This window comes from Biomphalaria glabrata, chromosome 13 (assembly GCF_947242115.1).
Source record: "Biomphalaria glabrata chromosome 13, xgBioGlab47.1, whole genome shotgun sequence".
NCBI lineage: Eukaryota > Metazoa > Mollusca > Gastropoda > Planorbidae > Biomphalaria > Biomphalaria glabrata.
This window is the reverse complement of record NC_074723.1, coordinates 13,195,620-13,213,910: the sequence shown is the minus strand read 5'-3', so window position 1 is coordinate 13,213,910 and position 18,291 is coordinate 13,195,620. Positions and strand designations below refer to the sequence as shown.

General features: G+C 32.9%; 1 protein-coding gene across 4 annotated transcripts in view; it reads left to right on the top strand.

Annotated features, from left to right (window-relative positions):
- Positions 1 to 18,291, top strand: part of LOC106072918 (serine-rich adhesin for platelets-like) — a 46,672-nt gene that overhangs the window by 22,231 nt on the left and 6,150 nt on the right. For 2 of the 4 annotated variants that reach the window (XM_013233379.2, XM_013233378.2), the window contains exons 3-22: positions 2,989 to 3,061; positions 3,444 to 3,482; positions 4,864 to 4,933; positions 6,100 to 6,337; positions 6,727 to 7,141; positions 7,875 to 7,939; positions 8,294 to 8,351; positions 8,486 to 8,518; positions 10,351 to 10,486; positions 10,692 to 10,863; positions 12,098 to 12,318; positions 12,653 to 12,709; positions 13,260 to 13,438; positions 13,984 to 14,136; positions 14,748 to 14,949; positions 15,065 to 15,154; positions 15,289 to 15,458; positions 16,679 to 16,864; positions 17,020 to 17,099; positions 17,459 to 17,563. In XM_013233379.2, coding sequence (XP_013088833.2) covers positions 2,989 to 3,061; positions 3,444 to 3,482; positions 4,864 to 4,933; positions 6,100 to 6,337; positions 6,727 to 7,141; positions 7,875 to 7,939; positions 8,294 to 8,351; positions 8,486 to 8,518; positions 10,351 to 10,486; positions 10,692 to 10,863; positions 12,098 to 12,318; positions 12,653 to 12,709; positions 13,260 to 13,438; positions 13,984 to 14,136; positions 14,748 to 14,949; positions 15,065 to 15,154; positions 15,289 to 15,458; positions 16,679 to 16,864; positions 17,020 to 17,099; positions 17,459 to 17,563 — 2,742 coding nt within the window. The remainder of the gene's footprint in view (positions 1 to 2,988; positions 3,062 to 3,443; positions 3,483 to 4,863; positions 4,934 to 6,099; positions 6,338 to 6,726; positions 7,142 to 7,874; positions 7,940 to 8,293; positions 8,352 to 8,485; positions 8,519 to 10,350; positions 10,487 to 10,691; positions 10,864 to 12,097; positions 12,319 to 12,652; positions 12,710 to 13,259; positions 13,439 to 13,983; positions 14,137 to 14,747; positions 14,950 to 15,064; positions 15,155 to 15,288; positions 15,459 to 16,678; positions 16,865 to 17,019; positions 17,100 to 17,458; positions 17,564 to 18,291) is intronic. The other 2 variants (XM_056007464.1, XM_056007463.1) reach the window with 2 other exon arrangements.

The window sequence follows — 18,291 nt, the reverse complement described above, 5'->3', positions numbered from 1 at the left end:
CTAAGCTGCACTGATTGAATTCTCATACATGTTACATTGACATTAGCACACACACACACTTTCCTAAGCTGCATTGAGTGAAGTCTCATACATGTGACATTCACATTAGCACACACACACACACACTTTCCTAAGCTGCACTGGGTGAAGTCTCATACATGTGACATAGACATTAGCGCGCACACACACACACTTTCCTAAGCTGCACTGAGTGAAGTCTCATACATGTGACATTGACATTAGCACACACACACACACACACTTTCCCAAGCTGCACTGATTGAATTCTCATACATGTGACATTGACATAAGCACACACACACACACACTTTCCTAAGCTGCACTGAGTGAAGTCTCATACATGTGACATTGACATTAGCACACACTCACACTTTGCTAAGCTGCACTGAGCGAAGTCTCATACATGTGACATTGACATTAGCACACACTCACACTTTCCTAAGCTGCACTGATTGAATTCTCATACATGTGACATTGACATTAGCACACACACACACTTTCCTAAGCTGCACTGATTGAATTCTCATACATGTTACATTGACATTAGCACACACACACACTTTCCTAAGCTGCTCTGAATGAAGTCTCATACATGTGACATTGACATTAGCACACACTTTCCTAAGCTGCACTGAGCGAAGTCTCATACATGTGACATTGACATTAGCACACACTCACACTTTCCTAAGCTGCACTGAGCGAAGTCTCATACATGTGACATTGACATTAGCACACACTCACACTTTCCTAAGCTGCACTGATTGAATTCTCATACATGTGACATTGACATTAGCACACACACACACTTTCCTAAGCTGCACTGATTGAATTCTCATACATGTTACATTGACATTAGCACACACACACACTTTCCTAAGCTGCATTGAGTGAAGTCTCATACATGTGACATTGACATTAGCACACACACACACACACACTTTCCTAAGCTGCACTGAGTGAAGTATCATACATGTTACATTGACATTAGCACACACACACACACTTTCCTAAGCTGCATTGAGTGAAGTCTCATACATGTGACATTGGCATTAGCATACACACACACTTTCCTAAGCTGCACTGAGTGAAGTCTCATAAATGTGACATTGACATTAGCACACACACACACACTTTCCTAAGCTGCATTGAGTGAAGTCTCATACATGTGACATTGGCATTAGCACACACACACTCACACTTTCCTAAGCTGCACTGAGTGAAGTCTCATACATGTGACATTGACATTAGTACGCCTATCATTGTTGCATTGTACACTACTAATTCACAATATATATAAAAAAAAAAGAAGAATAAAAGGCGTAGATCTAGATCAGTCTCGATTTTTTTAGCAATGCAACCGTATTATTTGAGTAACTGCCCTTTCGGATTTTTTTTTGGGGGGGGAGGGGGGGACAGCCCAGAAAAGTGTTCATTAATTACTGTTTTATCTTGTATACGAGGATCGTATTTGTATTTTTAGCTTTTTGATGTCTAATAATAACAGACGCCAAAGTTATTGTAGAGTTCAGCATCACATGGCAACTATTCAAAGCCTTGATTTCCTGTACCAGCAGTCAAGAATAGCCGTTACCCTTTAAGTAAATACCTCTCCCCGCCCCCTCCCATTATTCAGTTTGTTTGATAACATTGTGAATGTAGGTTATCAGTCTCCCACGTAGGCTACACGCCAACACTTTTTCTTTTAGTCAACTGTGTGCACCCCCTTTTCTTTTTAGTCAATTGTGTGCACCCGTGGTTGTAGACTAGTATTGACACACATACAATAGTCACTGACATATAGCACTTCAACATAATCTGCTGTGTTGTGGACCCGTTGTACACTTGTCTGACAAGAAAGTGTGTAGAGATAAAAATAGGTATAGGTGCCTGTCTAGTCTAGGCTGGTCACCTGTGCTTTCTCCCTCTTTGGATATATTGAAGCCATTGTTACTGTATAAGGTCAGTAGAGAGTGACCTGTCCACTGTAGTGTTCAATAGGAATAAGTCTGCTGTTCAACATATTTTGTGTAGTCCTAATATTGAAGTGGTATGTTGATTGGTTGAGAACATGTCATGTGTTGTTTACCTATTCTCTATAGGTAGACAACACATAGAATGATACATCTAGATGATCATTTCTTACTATTTCTAATGTGAAAATGTTTAAAAAATTCTGGAAGAAGTTATCTGTGGTGTGAGCTTTTTAGAGATGTAAGGTACTAGAGTCTATTAAGGTGTTTATAGTTGTCAGTAACTTCAGTAACCTAGCAAATCATTTCTTCTCATAATGATTATAAATTACATTGACCTATTGCTTTCTATTAGTTTCAACACACCAATTGTTTTGTAAACATTTATTTTATATTGGCTGAGTTGTCCACTGTAATATTCCCTGTAATGTTAATTTTTGCCAAATTTTTATTTTATATAGCCATTCAAATTTCTAAAATATTCACTTGTTAATTTCAAAATTTAGATTTAGTTTGTTCCAATTTAAGGCTATAAAAATCAATGCAGGATGGCTGCCTGGTCGTGTGGTTTGTGCGCTGGACTGTCGTTCAGATTTATCAATGGTCCAGGGTTCAAATCCTGCCCACCCCCATCCCTCGTTGTCCTGCGGGAGGTTTGGACTAGGAAGTAATTATCTTCAACTCTGAAGGAACATCCAAAACATATAAAACATTTTACAAACATGCTCAGTGAAACTTGTCAGTATATCAAATGTTCCATATTTAAAAGCTATTGTTTTTTTTTTCTTTAAGGGAGGACCTAAGTTACTATATCCTCGTTTATGCTAGAAATTTCATATTGCTACTCTAAATGAACTTCTCTTACTTACATTGTCATTTGTCTGTCAGTCATGCATAATATTTTTTTGGAAATTATTATTTTCAGATCAGAATTGAGTTAGATTTTAAATGTGAAAGTAACATAGCTGATACATTATTTTTTTTGGCATTATTTCAGTTTCAGTTACTTCCACAGAAGAATCGCCAAATGAAATTGGTAAAGTACCCAGCAGAAGATTAGGTGTTTACAGGTGAGTCAGGGAACAATGTTTTTATTGTTGTAGTCAACTTTTACAACTGACACCAAAATAAACTACATGAGAAATAATTCTTGTCAAAATAATGAGAAAATTATTTCTGTAGAGATTCACTCCTTTACATATAAAACTTCCCAATTATTGTTTGAGAAAATTCAGAAAGTAAAATTAAGCTTTAACATGTTGCTTATAAAGACAATATTTACTCACCATTTAAGTCATACAAAAGAATTTTGTTGAAATAATAGTATATTTGCTAATAATTTTTGTCAATTGTGTAATAACTTTCTATAAAGGTAAACGTTATCTGTATTCAAGGCCTTAACATCTCTTTTTTGTCTCTACTTGTTGTTACTAATCTTTTTATTTCTAACAGCCAAATGAAACATTTTAAAAAAATTGCCATTCAAAGACTGTAAGTTTACAATCAGAAATATCCACTTAAAAATAGCCAACTTGCATTTTGTGCATTATTTGCAAAGAAGTAGTTATGTTTCTCCTTCTCCCCCCCCCCCCCCCCCCCCCAAAAAAAAAAAGAAAAAAAAAGGTTTCCTCCAATTATTGTTTCGCTCCCTTTGCTTGAATTCTCTTGTGAAAAAAAAAACACAATGAAATATTTGATTATTTATTAGCATGAAATGTACACACATTTATTTAACCTGGGCAATGGATTGCTATGAATAATGTTTAACATCTCCAGCTTGCATGAAAAGTGAGAACTAAAGTGTGAATGATGGTTAAGCTCAAAATACTTTTGTTAAAAAAAAAAGAAGACTTCCAGTTAATAACTTATGACAGTGTTTGCATTTGGTCTGGCTTTGAGACTAGTGTTTGAATTAATTGTCCAAGTGTTATGATTCAGACATCCTATGTAGACTAATGCTTTGGTAGACAATTGTAAACATTCTTTACATTCAACATCTCCTGAATTTTGAGGTTTTACTTGGTTTTACTTTATCCTGTTTGCTATTACTGGATAGCAGTAGAATTCAATAGTACATTCAGCATCTCAAGAACTTAATGCCTATTGCCTTATCCTTTTTTGTGGATTAAGGAGCCTTGAAGCAGATAATGTAGTCCTGATAATATTTTCATCTTGTGCTTTCTTTTCTCTGAATTTTCATCTTTATTTGGTTGTTTCTTTAGCCTTGAAGTGCTTCACCTCTCTGGCATTGCATGCCTTCAGAGTTGGTTGACTTATGGTATTCAGTGGAGAGTGTCAATGAGCTTACTACTTAGATAAAAGATGCAGAGTGTAACCTTCTACTGGTAGTTGATGCAGTTATGATGTTACAATATTTCTTTTCTGGCTTATAGTCATAAAAGAATTGCAAAGGATTGTCTCTGAAATATGCATGCTATATTACACTCTCCTACCTCCTAATGCCACATGCATTTGAAATGTTGATCATTTTGAATAGTCCAACAACTTTATCAAACATTCTTTAGAATCATTTATCTTTGCATTTTGATATTTATTCTCATTATATTTTTTTAAAGCAGATAAAACTTTATAAAACAAAGATTTTATTTTTTTAAAATTAACTTCAAAGTGGCTCATTAAAGCCAAAACATTATGCAGCTCTGGTTATAAATATTGCACTACCAGTGTACCAGCAAAGACCTGAAATGAAAGTTTATAAATGATATCTCATAGAATATATTTTTGGACCTTGTTTATTTTTATATTGGCAATTCAAGTATGCAAAGTACAGTTTACTAATTTAAATACAATTATGTGGTTTTAATGTTATTATGGAATCATTGTAGAATAATGATTGAAGTATTTCTCGTAGGAAACAAAGAGGAAGCAAGAAGAAACAGAAAACTTCTACTGAATCTGTCGGAGACTCTGAAGACAAAACAGTAAGCAGTTTTCTTCCTTTAAGTTTTTTCATCCATATAGTCAAGTTTTCTTTATTCAATTTGTTCATCCATGTAGTGGTGTAATAGCTTGTTCAAGGACCCTAGTCTACTTATTAAAGCTTTCTAAAAATATCTGAAAGTCAATTTCAGTTAATTCTTTTACCTGTGGTTCAATTCTAATGCCTGTAGTTTGTAATGCTGTTTGTAATTTTAGTGATGAAATACTAAATTTAACTGGAGCTAGTTTCGTACTTATTAATAATTTTAACTGGACAGGAACTTTTTTTTTAAAGTTGGCATGATATTATCTTTCAATGTTATATATATATATTAAAAGAAAAGATCACTATTATGTTCCAATTATGTCCTTGTCATTTTTTTTTTCGGATTGATACACAGAACACGCTTATCAGCACAAAAGGCACTTGAAACAAAAGTTATTGTTTATTTTAGCATACAGAAAAAACTCTGTTTTTATCTTTGTATCTTTTTCTTTTTATTACTCCATATTTTGTATTTGTAAGATATGATTTAGTGTTTTAAACATTTACCTCGCTAGTTAAAGAGGACACATGTTTGACCTCTTTCAGTTGCAAAGCAACTATGGATTATCTCATAGAATTGAGATGAATGTCTGTGCAATAGCTAAGGTCAGAATGATGTTGCCCACACAGCAGTTCCCCCCCCCCCTCTACAAAGCTGAAGTATGCTAAGGAACTCAAGTGCAGATACAGTTTTCAATTAGCAGCACTGCAGGCTCTGCCAGGATGTAACAATGTGTAGTGCAAACTATCTGAGGTGGCCAACTCCTGATTTTTCCTTGGGGTTGACTCCCGAAGTCTTTCACATGTTTGGGTATAGCGATATTTTGCTAGTCAATGGTAAATCGTAAATCTAAAAGGCAGGTCTGAATGTTTATCGCCTTTTTGTTGGAAAACTTATCATCTACTGTAGATGGCTTGTAAAGTTAATTTGAAAGTGATTTTGTACTTAGCAAAGTATGAATAAAATGCAAAGACGAATTTATTTCCTTATTATCCTTATCACAACCAAGAAAAGGCCCTGCGCAATCCGTTTCGCATAGGGCCCCGCAATCTGTAGGACTGGCCCTGTTCAGAGGACACATGATGTTCAATATATAACTTGTGATTGTCTTTCATCTCTAGGCTCAGTCAGATGGTGAACAAACAAATGGCAGCAGTTCAGGGACAGAGTATGAGGATGTAGAGGCAGAGAGTGACAGCGGTGCTACTGATGACAAAGACTGTTTTTACGAAGACCTAGAAGAGTTCAATAAACCCGCCAGCAGTGAACACAAGAATAAAACTTTGGGTAAAAAGTTGAAGAACATTTTCTCCAACAAGAAAGGCAAGAACAAAAAATCTAAACCTTCAGTTGAATCAGGTAAATCTTTGAATGTTGATTGATGTCAAGCATTTAAGTTTCTCTTTAAATCTAGAAATATTCATAAAATCTTTTTTAAAAAAAAATAAAAAAATAATGGATTAACTTTTTTTTTAATGTGACATCAAAGGAGGTAATTAAATCTTCAACTTTAATGCATCCTTACTCTTACATATCAAAGTTGTTCTTTAACTCTGATATATACTGATCAGTTAATTAGTTAGATAAAGACATGTTAAGTCCAGGGTTTTTTCTTTTATTAATACTTAATCATTTTAAAGGAGGAAAAAACTAATTGGAAATTGTCTATACATCTACTTGATTCTAAAATAATGTTTTACTTTCAATGCCATTGCATGTTACTAAACATTTTTCTTTTTATGTCCTAGCTGGCACTGATTCAGAAGGAGATTTTGTTGAAGAGGTGGATGACCTGGATAATGATGTAGTGGACTCTATATCCAGAACCAGTAGTGAGAGAAGCAGCGGCCGTTTCACTCGAGAAGACATCACACTGAGCAGCATATCTACAGCATCAGCAGCCACAACGTCCTCCTACTCACAGGATCTGTCCACAGTTGCTAACAGCCAGTCCTATCCTCCTATGGCTTCCAACATGCCGCCACCCCCTCCCCTTCCTCCACGAACATCTAAAGTATTAAATCAGCCACCAGAGAACTCACCCCCTCTCCCACCCAGGAATCCAGCCCTGTCCAACAAGGCCACCCTTGGAGTGAGTCTAGATACTGTTGTTCCTGTTTCTCCGCCAGCACCCCGATCTTCTGGAAACTTTTATGGGAATAAGTAAGTTTAGATTTCCATTTTTCATTTTTATATATATATACAACAGTTAAATTTCATGCAAAGATTTTTTTTCTCATGACTATTTTAAACTATTCATTAAAAACTTTTTAGTTAGATACTATGGAGAAAATTTATAGGAAAGGAAAAGAAATTATGTGCATGTTTATATTTTCAATAATATATAAGCTCAAATAGGTGTTGCTTCCAATGAAACAACAAAAAAAAAAAGGAAAGAAATTATTTCAATAGCTGCTAAGAAGATTTAAGAAAATTTTATATTTTAACAAACACATAAACTGGTCAACATATGCAAACAAACACATACATTAGACTAGTGTTAAAATTTCAAAAAAACAATCAGAAAGAAATAGTAGTGTTAAAATTTCAAAAAACAATCAGAAAGAAATAGCTGCTTGATAGAAAAGACACTGAAGATGTTTGAAAGAGAAGAGTGCAGACACATCAGTTGTTTTTGTCTTCAAGTAATTGTACTTTCAACTTAAATATATATTTAACTACTATTTTCATTGTATTCTTCTTGTGTATCATCTACCACTAGTGTAATATTTTGTGTTTGTATATTTGTATATTTATATGTAACATTACACTATGTAAAAATTGATAAATGTGTTCAAATAAACTTTTTAATTCTAGAAATTTGTTTCACATGAATGTTTCAGTCTGTAAATTGCACCAGCAATCCAATAATTTCTTGTTTGTATCATTTTAATAGGAAGAAAGACAGGTTCTCCTTTGGTTCAGATCTTTCTGATTTGGCACCAGCTTCTGGGAAATCAGGTAAAAAGTCTTTATTACTTGTAGACTTAAGAGTAATAACTTAATAATAACAATATACCTTTGGTGTCCTTGATGACATTTTTCTTGCAATCTGTACATTAGTAAACGTAGAATGATAGCATAGAAAATATACGTTCCTAGCACAGTTTCACTCATACATTACAGAACTTTTAGTCAATATTTAATCATGGAAAGAAAATGTTATCCAGGTTAGATTGGCTGTTAGGATAAATGTGTTTGTTTTGACTCTGAAATATTATTATTTATTACTATTAATAGTTTAGGATTTAAGTTTTGCCAGAAATGTCCCTCATTTTGCTTAAGTTAGTCTGACATTTTATGTCTATTGAACAGACTATGTTGAATGTGAGCCAGCACTTGTGTCTTCAGTGGAGAAGTTGGAAAGAACAGAGTAAGTTGATAGTTTGAAAGTTTTTTTTTTGTTTTTTTTTATGTGCTGACAGCTGAGATGATTGTACAAATTGTCTTATTTGATCATTATGATTATCATAGTGTTTCATTGACCTTGACCCATTTACTTCTCAGTTCCACCAATAGGAAGAAGAAATCCATTTTTGGGTAAGGTTAAAGAAGATGATCCTTTGTAGATGTTGATTGGGTGTTCTTTAATTTTGCATGTTTAATTGTATTAAGGTCTTATGATGTGTGAAATTTTTGTTGTTTTTGTTGTTATTTTTATTTTTACTTTTGATTTCTACTTAAATGAAAGAAATTTTAAAAAAAAGGCTTGTCATGACTTAATATTAGAAAGAGATATACTATTTAAACTTTTTTATTTAGTAAATCTTCACAAAAAATATATCAACATAGAATTAATACCTAGATTAATTTAAACTGTGAAAAAAGTGAAAATCTATAGATATAGAACTAACCTTTACAAAAAAAAATTAAAAAATTACAACCTCAATAATGTTGGCATTTAGTTCAATAACAGTGTTTGCTAACATTGCTTTATTCTTTAAAAAAATCTTAGATAAACCATAGTACTAAAAGTCCCAATGAAAAATTAATTTTTAGACCATACAGCTAGTACCCTTGATTAAAAGTTTGCCATAGTCTTATATGTGTTTTCTTTTTCATAGCTCCAAATATTGTCATACAATAGTGTGGATATTTTGTCTACATTTTTATTTCAAATCATTGCAGGTTTTTAGTGTAATTAAATTTGTTGTTTTAGCTTGAAAGTTTGTTATCATTATCTTTTTATTTTTTATAATTTCTGCCTTTGTAGAACAATTGTATGTGTAGAATATTATGTGCAATATCCTCACACTCACTTGAACTTCTTACTGACAATTAAGAATAAACTTCAGCTAAGATGCTTAAAAAATGAAATTCTATTCACTTCTGTCCTAACTACTATTGTATAGCACTTTTTAGTTTAGAAATGCTCTGTTTCTATGTATACTTGATCTTATGGATCTTGTGTCTTTTTGTTTTGATTTAGATCATTCATAAGAAAGAAAGTGTACCATTTGTTTACTTCCAAATTCTAGAAGTCTTACTTTCAAAGCTCATTGTTAAAAAACTGAACTGTTTAATAATGATACATTTCCAAGTTTAAAATACACATACTTCCCATTGTCTGTCAAATTCAATCAGAATCACTATCACCAAACAAAAAAAGAGGATTTTGTTTCACAAAATCAACTCCTGGTGCAGACTAGAAAATTTCTCCTTGTGTGTTGTGTTCACTTGAAGACATTCATAGTTCTTGGAATGGCATGAAGCTGCTGGTCTGACCTGGCTACGATACTTTGTCTGAACTACCATTAGCATGTTAGTCAAATAGTGTTAGACTATCCCAGTGCTGTTAATTCCTAAGAATCAATTTGTGTTTAGTTTATATTACAAAAAAAAAATATTTTGATATTTTTAAATTATCTAGTCAACTTTTGTAAAAAAAAAATTTTGAAACAAATTGTCAATGCTTTAGATTTTTGTTATATTTAGACCCAATCAATCAAGTAATTGAAATAAATCCTGTAGAAAAGCAAACAAAAAACAGCTGCTTACAAAGTCGCTACTTGGTCAACCAAATCTCTGTATATTTCTGCTAGAGCTAGTTGAAATAATTTTTTTTGTTGTTTAATCATCGAAAAATAAATTTCATCATGTATTTTTGTTCTTTTGTTCCTAATTCAAATGTGTTGTTTTTATTGTAAAAAATGTGTGTTTCTATAGTTTAATACTGTTCAATATGAATAATTTGTTTTAATTGGACTTTTCAGAATTTAAATTTTGGTGTAAAATGATTTAATCTTTACTTACTTTGCTTCTTTAGTTCATTGTTCACTGTGTTTTTTTTTTTCTGGAATATTTTTTTTTTAATTAATTATTTTCTATAAAAAATACATTTTTTTCTTCTTCTAAATTTGATTTCCTTGTAGCCGAAAGTCAAGCAATGCCAGTCGACCTTCCTCTTCAGCATCATCTCTATCAGCTTCATCTTATGTTTATCCTGACATCAGTGCTTTCCCAGAGCTGAAAGGAGGTGGCAGTGATGAGAACCTTTATGTTGATCTAGTAAGTTTACCAAAATAAGAATTAGTTTGTTAAACATTTGTCTTAGTAAGAAAGTTACTCTTTAGGACAACCCATTGAAACACTGAAAGCACTCTATTTTTATTTTTTTTTAGAAAGTTACAGTGTCCCTGGTATAAATTTATATCACAAAAATAGGTGTATCATTCTACCTGCCTGTCTAAAATGGACTAATCTTTGTTTATAGGAAGATGAGCATATCTATGGCAGGACAGCAGATATCTATGTCAGTAGATTCCAGTCAGAACCTTTGTATCAGTGGTACAGTAAAGACAAGATGATTAAAAGCATTAGATCTGATAAATCAACAGCAGATGAGCTGTCAGATGAAGATTACCTGGAAAATGAGAAAAAAACAGGTATAAAATATTTTTACATTTTGAAATATTTATTGTATATTTTTTGAAGTTTTCTTCCACTGTTACATGTAATTACATTTATAATTGTTTTCATTATCCTAGAATAAGGGCAAAGTGGCTGTGTGGTAAAGCACTTGGTTTCTGAAATGAGGGGTCTTGGGTTTGAATCTTGGTGAAGAATGAAAATTTTAATTCCGGGACATGCTCCAGAGACCACACAGCTGTAATAAGTACCTGATATTTATTGGGGAAATTAAAGGCAATTAGTTGTTTCTCTGGCCACATGACACTCTCTTTGGCCATAGAAACATATGACCTTTAGATAAGAGTTTTTGTGCATGCCATTGTGTTGATAGCTTGTGTCTTAGTTCTCCCTTAAGTTATTCCCTTGTGAACATGTCCAGTGGTTAAAATAGGTTAGGGTGTATGGATAAGGTGGTATAGACTTAGACAGGCTGGTTACCAATTTTCAGTTTTCATTGTCGAAGACCCTGTAATGATTGAATAAATGAATCTATGCTCAAAGACTACAAAGCGCCATCATCATTACTTATTTGTAGTGAATAGCATCATAGGGGTATTTTACTTAATTACATTGGTCTAGTCTTCTGGTGAAATGTGCTATATTGATCAGGAATTGCAATTTGTTTTTGTGTAGTGTGTCTTTCATGCTATAATTTTCTTAGTGCACTCTTGTCCACTCTTTATTGAGGGTGTATCTGAGAGGTTTTCATGCTGCCTTTAGGCACTCAGCTGGAATCAAATCTTAATTTTAAATTCCTGGTCAACTGGAGCCACTTGATAGGTAGCCAAGTGGTTGATGCCACTCACCTTCACATCCCCTAGAAAAGTTTCTCTTGGAGACAGTTTTTATAGCCAATTAACTACCAGTAAAAAAAAGTAAGGAATGTAGAGCAGAGTTTTCAACCTCATTCCAACTTTCAGTTACCACCTAAAATTTGTCAGTTGTGTGGGTCAGAGCTCTTGCTGGAGAGTTTAGTTTAGAAGACTTTGATGTTTCTTCTTGTACTCTTCAGTACTGTGATGTATTTGGGAACCAAGTAATCAATTTAATATGTGTATGCTTACATCTTGATTTAAAAAGGGTATTAAAAGTTTCATGTAGCACTCAATTGTTTATTTCTTTGTGCTAACAAAAATGTTAAGTTAGCACATTTCACTCTCTTGTTCTAATTTGACTGCCACTAGATTAATTTTTTTTTTCTTTGATCAGAATCACTCTATGAAGATGTTGAGAGGCTGCTTGAGAAAACATTTAGCAATTCCAGTATTTCAACAGTAGCTGATCAGGCCAAAAAAGAAAATAAAGAAATTGACCCTGCAAGTTTGTCTGCACCCAATGCCAAGGATAAACCTCAGCGGAGATCTGTTATTGAAGATGTATTTAAAAGAGGCGGAACTCTTCACCGAGCATTATGGTGTCAGATGCCAGAGGTGGGTATAACATAACTTTCAATATTAATGAAGTGAAACATTCATTAAACCAATGGCATCTGCTAGAACTACCATTGTTAAATTACCGGTCTTTTTTTTGTGGGAGGCATTTAGTATAATACCAAATACTAAAAATAAAATACCCAATAAATTGTCTCCTCAATGACAAGAAATTAACAATTGAAGAATTAAGATATTTCAACCTTCAAAGTCTTGAAAAGATATTGTATTTTTTATTTTACAGATCACATAAAAAAATATGATGATTAATATTATTTAAGCTATTAACTCTATTAGCAGTACCAAAATTACATTAAATGTATCATATCACTAGGTTATTGAAAGTGGCTTGTTACAGACTCTGTCTGATCAGGAAAAGAAAATTCAAGAGGTATGTACATTTTTAATATATCATTTATGACATTGAAGGATGGTTGCCTGGTCATGTGGTTTGCACACTGGTCTGTCGTTTGGATTTATCGATGGTCCCGGGTTCAAACCCTGCCCGCTTCCATCCCCCGTCTTCCTACAGGAGGTTTGGACTAGGAAGTAAACTATCTTTAACTCTGAAGGAACATCCGAAACATGTAAAACATTTTACAAACAAACAAGTACTGGTATTTAGTAAGCAGACGTACTGGTGTGTAGTAAGCAATGAATGAGGAATTGCTAAAAACAGACTTTATTTGGAAGTTATCTGCCAGCATTTACCTGCCGTTTTACAAGTAATGCGATCCAAATACATTAAAATATATTTGATATAGCCAAATTGAAGGTTACATTTCTTACAGGGGCTTAGAAACTTTGCACCTTTAAAACAAGATGATTGTTTCCAAAAATTAGCCCCCCATATAGGTGTAAAATTTCTTTTTGACTTCTGAAGCTCTTACTGAAGTCCCTCAACTATAGAGGTGTACAATTTCCTTTTGATTTATTTACAGGCAATGTTTGAGATAATGACTTCTGAAGCCTCTTACTTGAAGTCCCTCAAAGTGCTCATTAATGTCTTTGTTCTGGCACCTGAGTTTTCAGCAGAATCATCAGATAAAGGAGTCATCTCGAGAAGAGATCGTCAAATTTTGTTTTCAAATATTGGTCACATCAAGGACATTAGTGAAGAGTGAGTCTTACGTTATTTGGTAATATGAGCAAAGATGTTTCAAAAAGTGGAACTTGACATTGTTTAATTAGAATTGATAAGAAGGGGACATAAGGAAGAAATGTAATGTTTGGATTAGAAATATGTAGAATTTAGTGTATGATTCTGGAATTTATAAATAAATCAAAATGTATCAAGTTTAATTGACTTTGTGAGTTTAGTAATTATATATGTTATTAATTACATTTAACATTATCCCTGTAATGCACTAAAGGCTGGTATTGATACCTCTGCTGTGAATGTTACTTTAGTCACCATTTTATCCCCTCTATTAAGGTCACATTACTATTGGGGGATTCTCAAATGTTAACTACCTTCCAAAATAAAGATTGTTGTGCTTGGAATATCTACTATAACACATTTAGCTTAATAAGCATTTAATTTGATAAAATACTCCTATCACAAACTCAAAAAAATTACTTGATCTGCAGTTAATTGATACACTAATAACAAAAGGTATATTCAGTTTTGCATACATTTCTGTCAATATTTACTTTTCTTGATAGATTTTTGAAAGACCTGGAAGCTAGATGGCAAGAGTCTTGTCACATGAAGGATGTTTGTGACATTATTTACCACCACGCATCTACCAAGTTTGAGCCGTATGTTAGATACTGTAGTAATCAGGCCTTTCAGGACAGAATGCTCAATAATCTGAAGTAAGTCAATGACAGGGTAAAGGAACTATATCTTTCACCATATGCTATTAATTATAAACATTAGTCTCAAATGCATTTGAAAATAGCTCGCAATCCCACCTTGATTTCTGTGAAGCTGCTGCTATATAGATAGGTATTAGAGCTGACAAAATCAATTCACTTTTCTTTTGACCTAGTTGATACAATACCCGTGTATAATGACCTGTGGAGGCACTGTGGCTGAGTGGTAAAGTGCTTGGCTTCTTAACCGCTGGGTCCTGGGTTCAAATTCTGGTGAAGACATGTATTTTAAATTTTGGGATCTTTAGTGTGCCTCTAAGTCGACCCAGCTCCATTGGGTACCTGACATTAGTTTGGGAAAAGTAAAGGCGGTTGGTTGTTGTGCTGGCCATATGACACTTTTGTTAACCTAAGGCCATTGAAACAGATGACCTTTATATCCTCTACCCTATAAATTGCAAGGTCTGTCTCCCTTTTAGTCTTTATCATGCAATAATTTACATATATATATTCACAAAATTATTCTTAAAATAAATAAATAAATATAAAGATTTATATATACATATAAATTGATCCATTAGTTATTAAAAATGCATTACAAATTTTTACAGGCAAAAGCCAGAATTCAATGAAGCTGTAAAAAAATTGGAGCAAAATCCAGAATGTCAATTTCTTCCCTTGGCCTCGTTTCTGTTACTTCCCATGCAGAGGATTACACGTATGCCACTTCTTGTAGATGCCATATGTCACAGGCTAGAGGCTGGCACTCCCAAACATACTAGTGCTAAGAAAGCTTTGGACAGTCTCACAAAGGTGACACTTTTAATAATTTATTTCTTTCTTGACATAGTTTACGGAACTTTTCCAAAAAGTATCACTCAAGTCAAAATATTTGTTTTGTATATTTATTTTAATTTTTTTTATCAAGGTTGCCAAACGATGTGATGAGGCAGCTAAAAAGATGCAGCAGACAGAACAGATATGTCTCTTGGCCTCAAATCTTGAGTTTAAAGTCAAGGTATATTTTATTTCATTTTGTGTTTTTCCTATCATTTTTAAATTGACCACTGATTTAATGAACAGTTAATTAAATTAATCTAATAAAGTGTTCAGAGTAAAAAGTTCAATTATTCTGTTCCACTATTTTTCTAGGAATTCCCTCTAGTTTCGTCATCACGTTTTCTGGTCAAGCAAGGGGAGATGACACTTATCAAGAGCGATGGGACATCTCGTAAGCCACTGAGTAAGTTGCTGGGCCCACAGAAAGAGCATGTCTACCTGTTTCTTTTTAATGACATACTTTTGGTGACAAAGAAAAAAGGGTGAGTTCCATATATACTTTTCTAAATTTAGGTATTTAATAAATATTATTGAATTTTTTTTTTCTCTAAATTATATATTTTTATTTTCCTACTTTGTGAAGATGACCTTCTTCTTAAAATATAATAATTTTCATTTCTGAAATTTGTAAAACTAAGCAAAATCTCTTAGTTGTTTCTGTTCAAAGAAAGTTGTAACTGTTCATAGAAAGTTGTTACCAGTGCTTTTTTTGTAAAAAAAAAATAGGTGCCGGTACTCAGTCATTATAACTTTTAACTACTAATAAATTAATTATATACATTAAAATACAAGAAAAGTAATAATTTTTTTCCCCACATTCAAAAAGGTGCCGGTACGCAGTACCGGTGTGTACCGTTACAAAAAAAGCTCTGGTTGTTACTAAGAAACTTGCTACTGTTGTAAGAATAAAAATGTAGCCACAATTCTGGAATACTAGTAAAAAGATGTTTCTCTCCTACGTCAAGAACAGCTGTAGGTCACTAACATTTGATCTTGAGTATGTTTAATTAGTTATGCACAAAATTTTAAAAAGTTACTTACACATTTCAGACTGATCTAAAGAGCAGATAATGTAAAGATCATCTGTTTATCTATGGTTGACAGTTAACAAGAGTGTCCTGTGGTGGCCAGTATTATGCTCATAGCATTATGACCAATCACCTTTACTTAGCCAACTAATGTCTGGTACCCATTAGAGTTGGGTTGACTGATGCTGCTGGTAAAGTCATTGGTTAAAGAAAACCCATTTAGACAGCTGTTTGAGAAAAACATTCATAAGAAAAGCAAAAATAAAAAATTAGAAATGAAAAATCAGGATTTTGTGATTTTACCATCACAAAAGAGATACAAGACACAGATAGCAAAATCTATTACCTTTTCGTTATATTATATAATTCCAAGTGCTATTAATAACATATCTTCTTACTATCATGATGAAAATCCCCCAAATTAACCTTCACCAAAATTCTAAACCAGAACTCTCGATCAGCCACCACATCCTTTATGCTTACTATATTTATTTATTATTTGGGAAATTGCAGTCTATTCCATCATGTTTACATAAATACTTTCTGTCAACCAGCCTCCCAATGAATGCAATAGTCTTGCCTGTCACTACTAATTAGATTTTAAGCTATTACTTGTTTACATTGTAATATCTATATTACATCAAGCTTGTACAGTCATGTTTTTTTTTTTTCAGAAATACTTACCAAGTGCGTGACTACTGCCAGAGAAATGCCTTGTGTATTGAAGCCATAGACAACCCAGAAAAGTCTAGACACTTTACTTCAGCAGCGGCAGCAGGCGTTCCCAATATTTTGTTGCTAGCTATGTTGCTGAACCATGAAAATAAACAAGTGGAACTGATCCTGTCCTGCAAATCTGAGTATGTAAACATCCACTTACCTTTTGTTGTGTGTAGAGAATTGTTGCAATTCAAAGATTATGTAATTATGAGGAAATAAATATGTTGTAAGTCAGTCATTGTTTTATTTATTGAAAATGTTAATGTTTATTTCTTATTTAATGTGCTTATCTTAGGAGTGAGCGAGCTCGTTGGATCGATGCTTTATCACCTTCACAGACCACATCTGACAATGAAAGAATTTATGATTTCTGGGGTAAGAATTATTATTTTTAAAATAACCTTTTTTAGTCATATAATTTAAAATCTTAATCTTAATTTGTATTTGTAATAGTTTTAAAAAGTCATTAACGAATAAAAGTTTTAAAGAAGGGAGGTGTAAAAATTGATTAGCAAATTTAAAAAATGTGTAAGTCATGATTAAATTGTTAGATAAAAACAAATTTTATCATGTTATAAGATACTCTTCAATATTGAGCCCTGAAATATTTTGACAATTAATGTTTTATATCAATACTATTTTTGGATAATATATTAACATTGAATTAAGTAATATCCTTAAACAATTTGTCATTACAGAAATTTATTTAATGGATGTGTGCTTGTTTCTCACAGATTGTCCACAGTTTCAGTGTGTTAGGAAATATATTGCTCAGCAGCCGGATGAGATTACGTTAGAAGAGGGAGATGTCATCAATGTGACTCGCAAAATGGCTGATGGTATTTGTCTTTCATTATCACATTTTTTAGATTGGAAATTTTGTGTGTGTGCTGAGATGAAAAATTAACTGTTTTTACAAAAAAAAAATTATTTTTTTTCAATTCAAATATTTATAATATTGCTTGTTTATTTAAATGATACAGATCTAGGTACAGGATTCATCCCATGAATAACATGTTTGTAAATAACATGTCTTTCATAAGCTTGGGTGCTACTTTATTTTATAGGTCTTTGTCACATAATTACACTTTTGTCTCCTTATCTTTAAAGGGAAACTCCAAGTTTTTTCAAATTGAGTTATTGACATATTTAAATTCTGAGTGAAAAGTTATAATAGTGAACATTTTACCATTTTGTATTTAAATGCTTAGATAAATTAGTAAATTCTTGACATCTCAAAAATAACAGGATTCTATGAGATTTTGTTTTAAGCTATTTCAAACGTCACTTCCCTCAACAATACTGAAAGAGAAACTACATTTAACCAATCCTATTGCTTCATTCTTACAGTAGCTGTTAGGCTTAGTGACGGCCTAGTCCAGATCTATGATACAGTTTTATATATATATATATATATATATATTGTACTTGTATAAATAGATCTAAAAGCCATAACCAACACAAGAAAAAAAGTAACATTTTCATCTAAGCCTTTCCCTGTCCCAAGAAGTAAATAGATCATGTGTCTGACTGATTCGAACAAACTGTTCAGTGTAAGGCTAGTCGA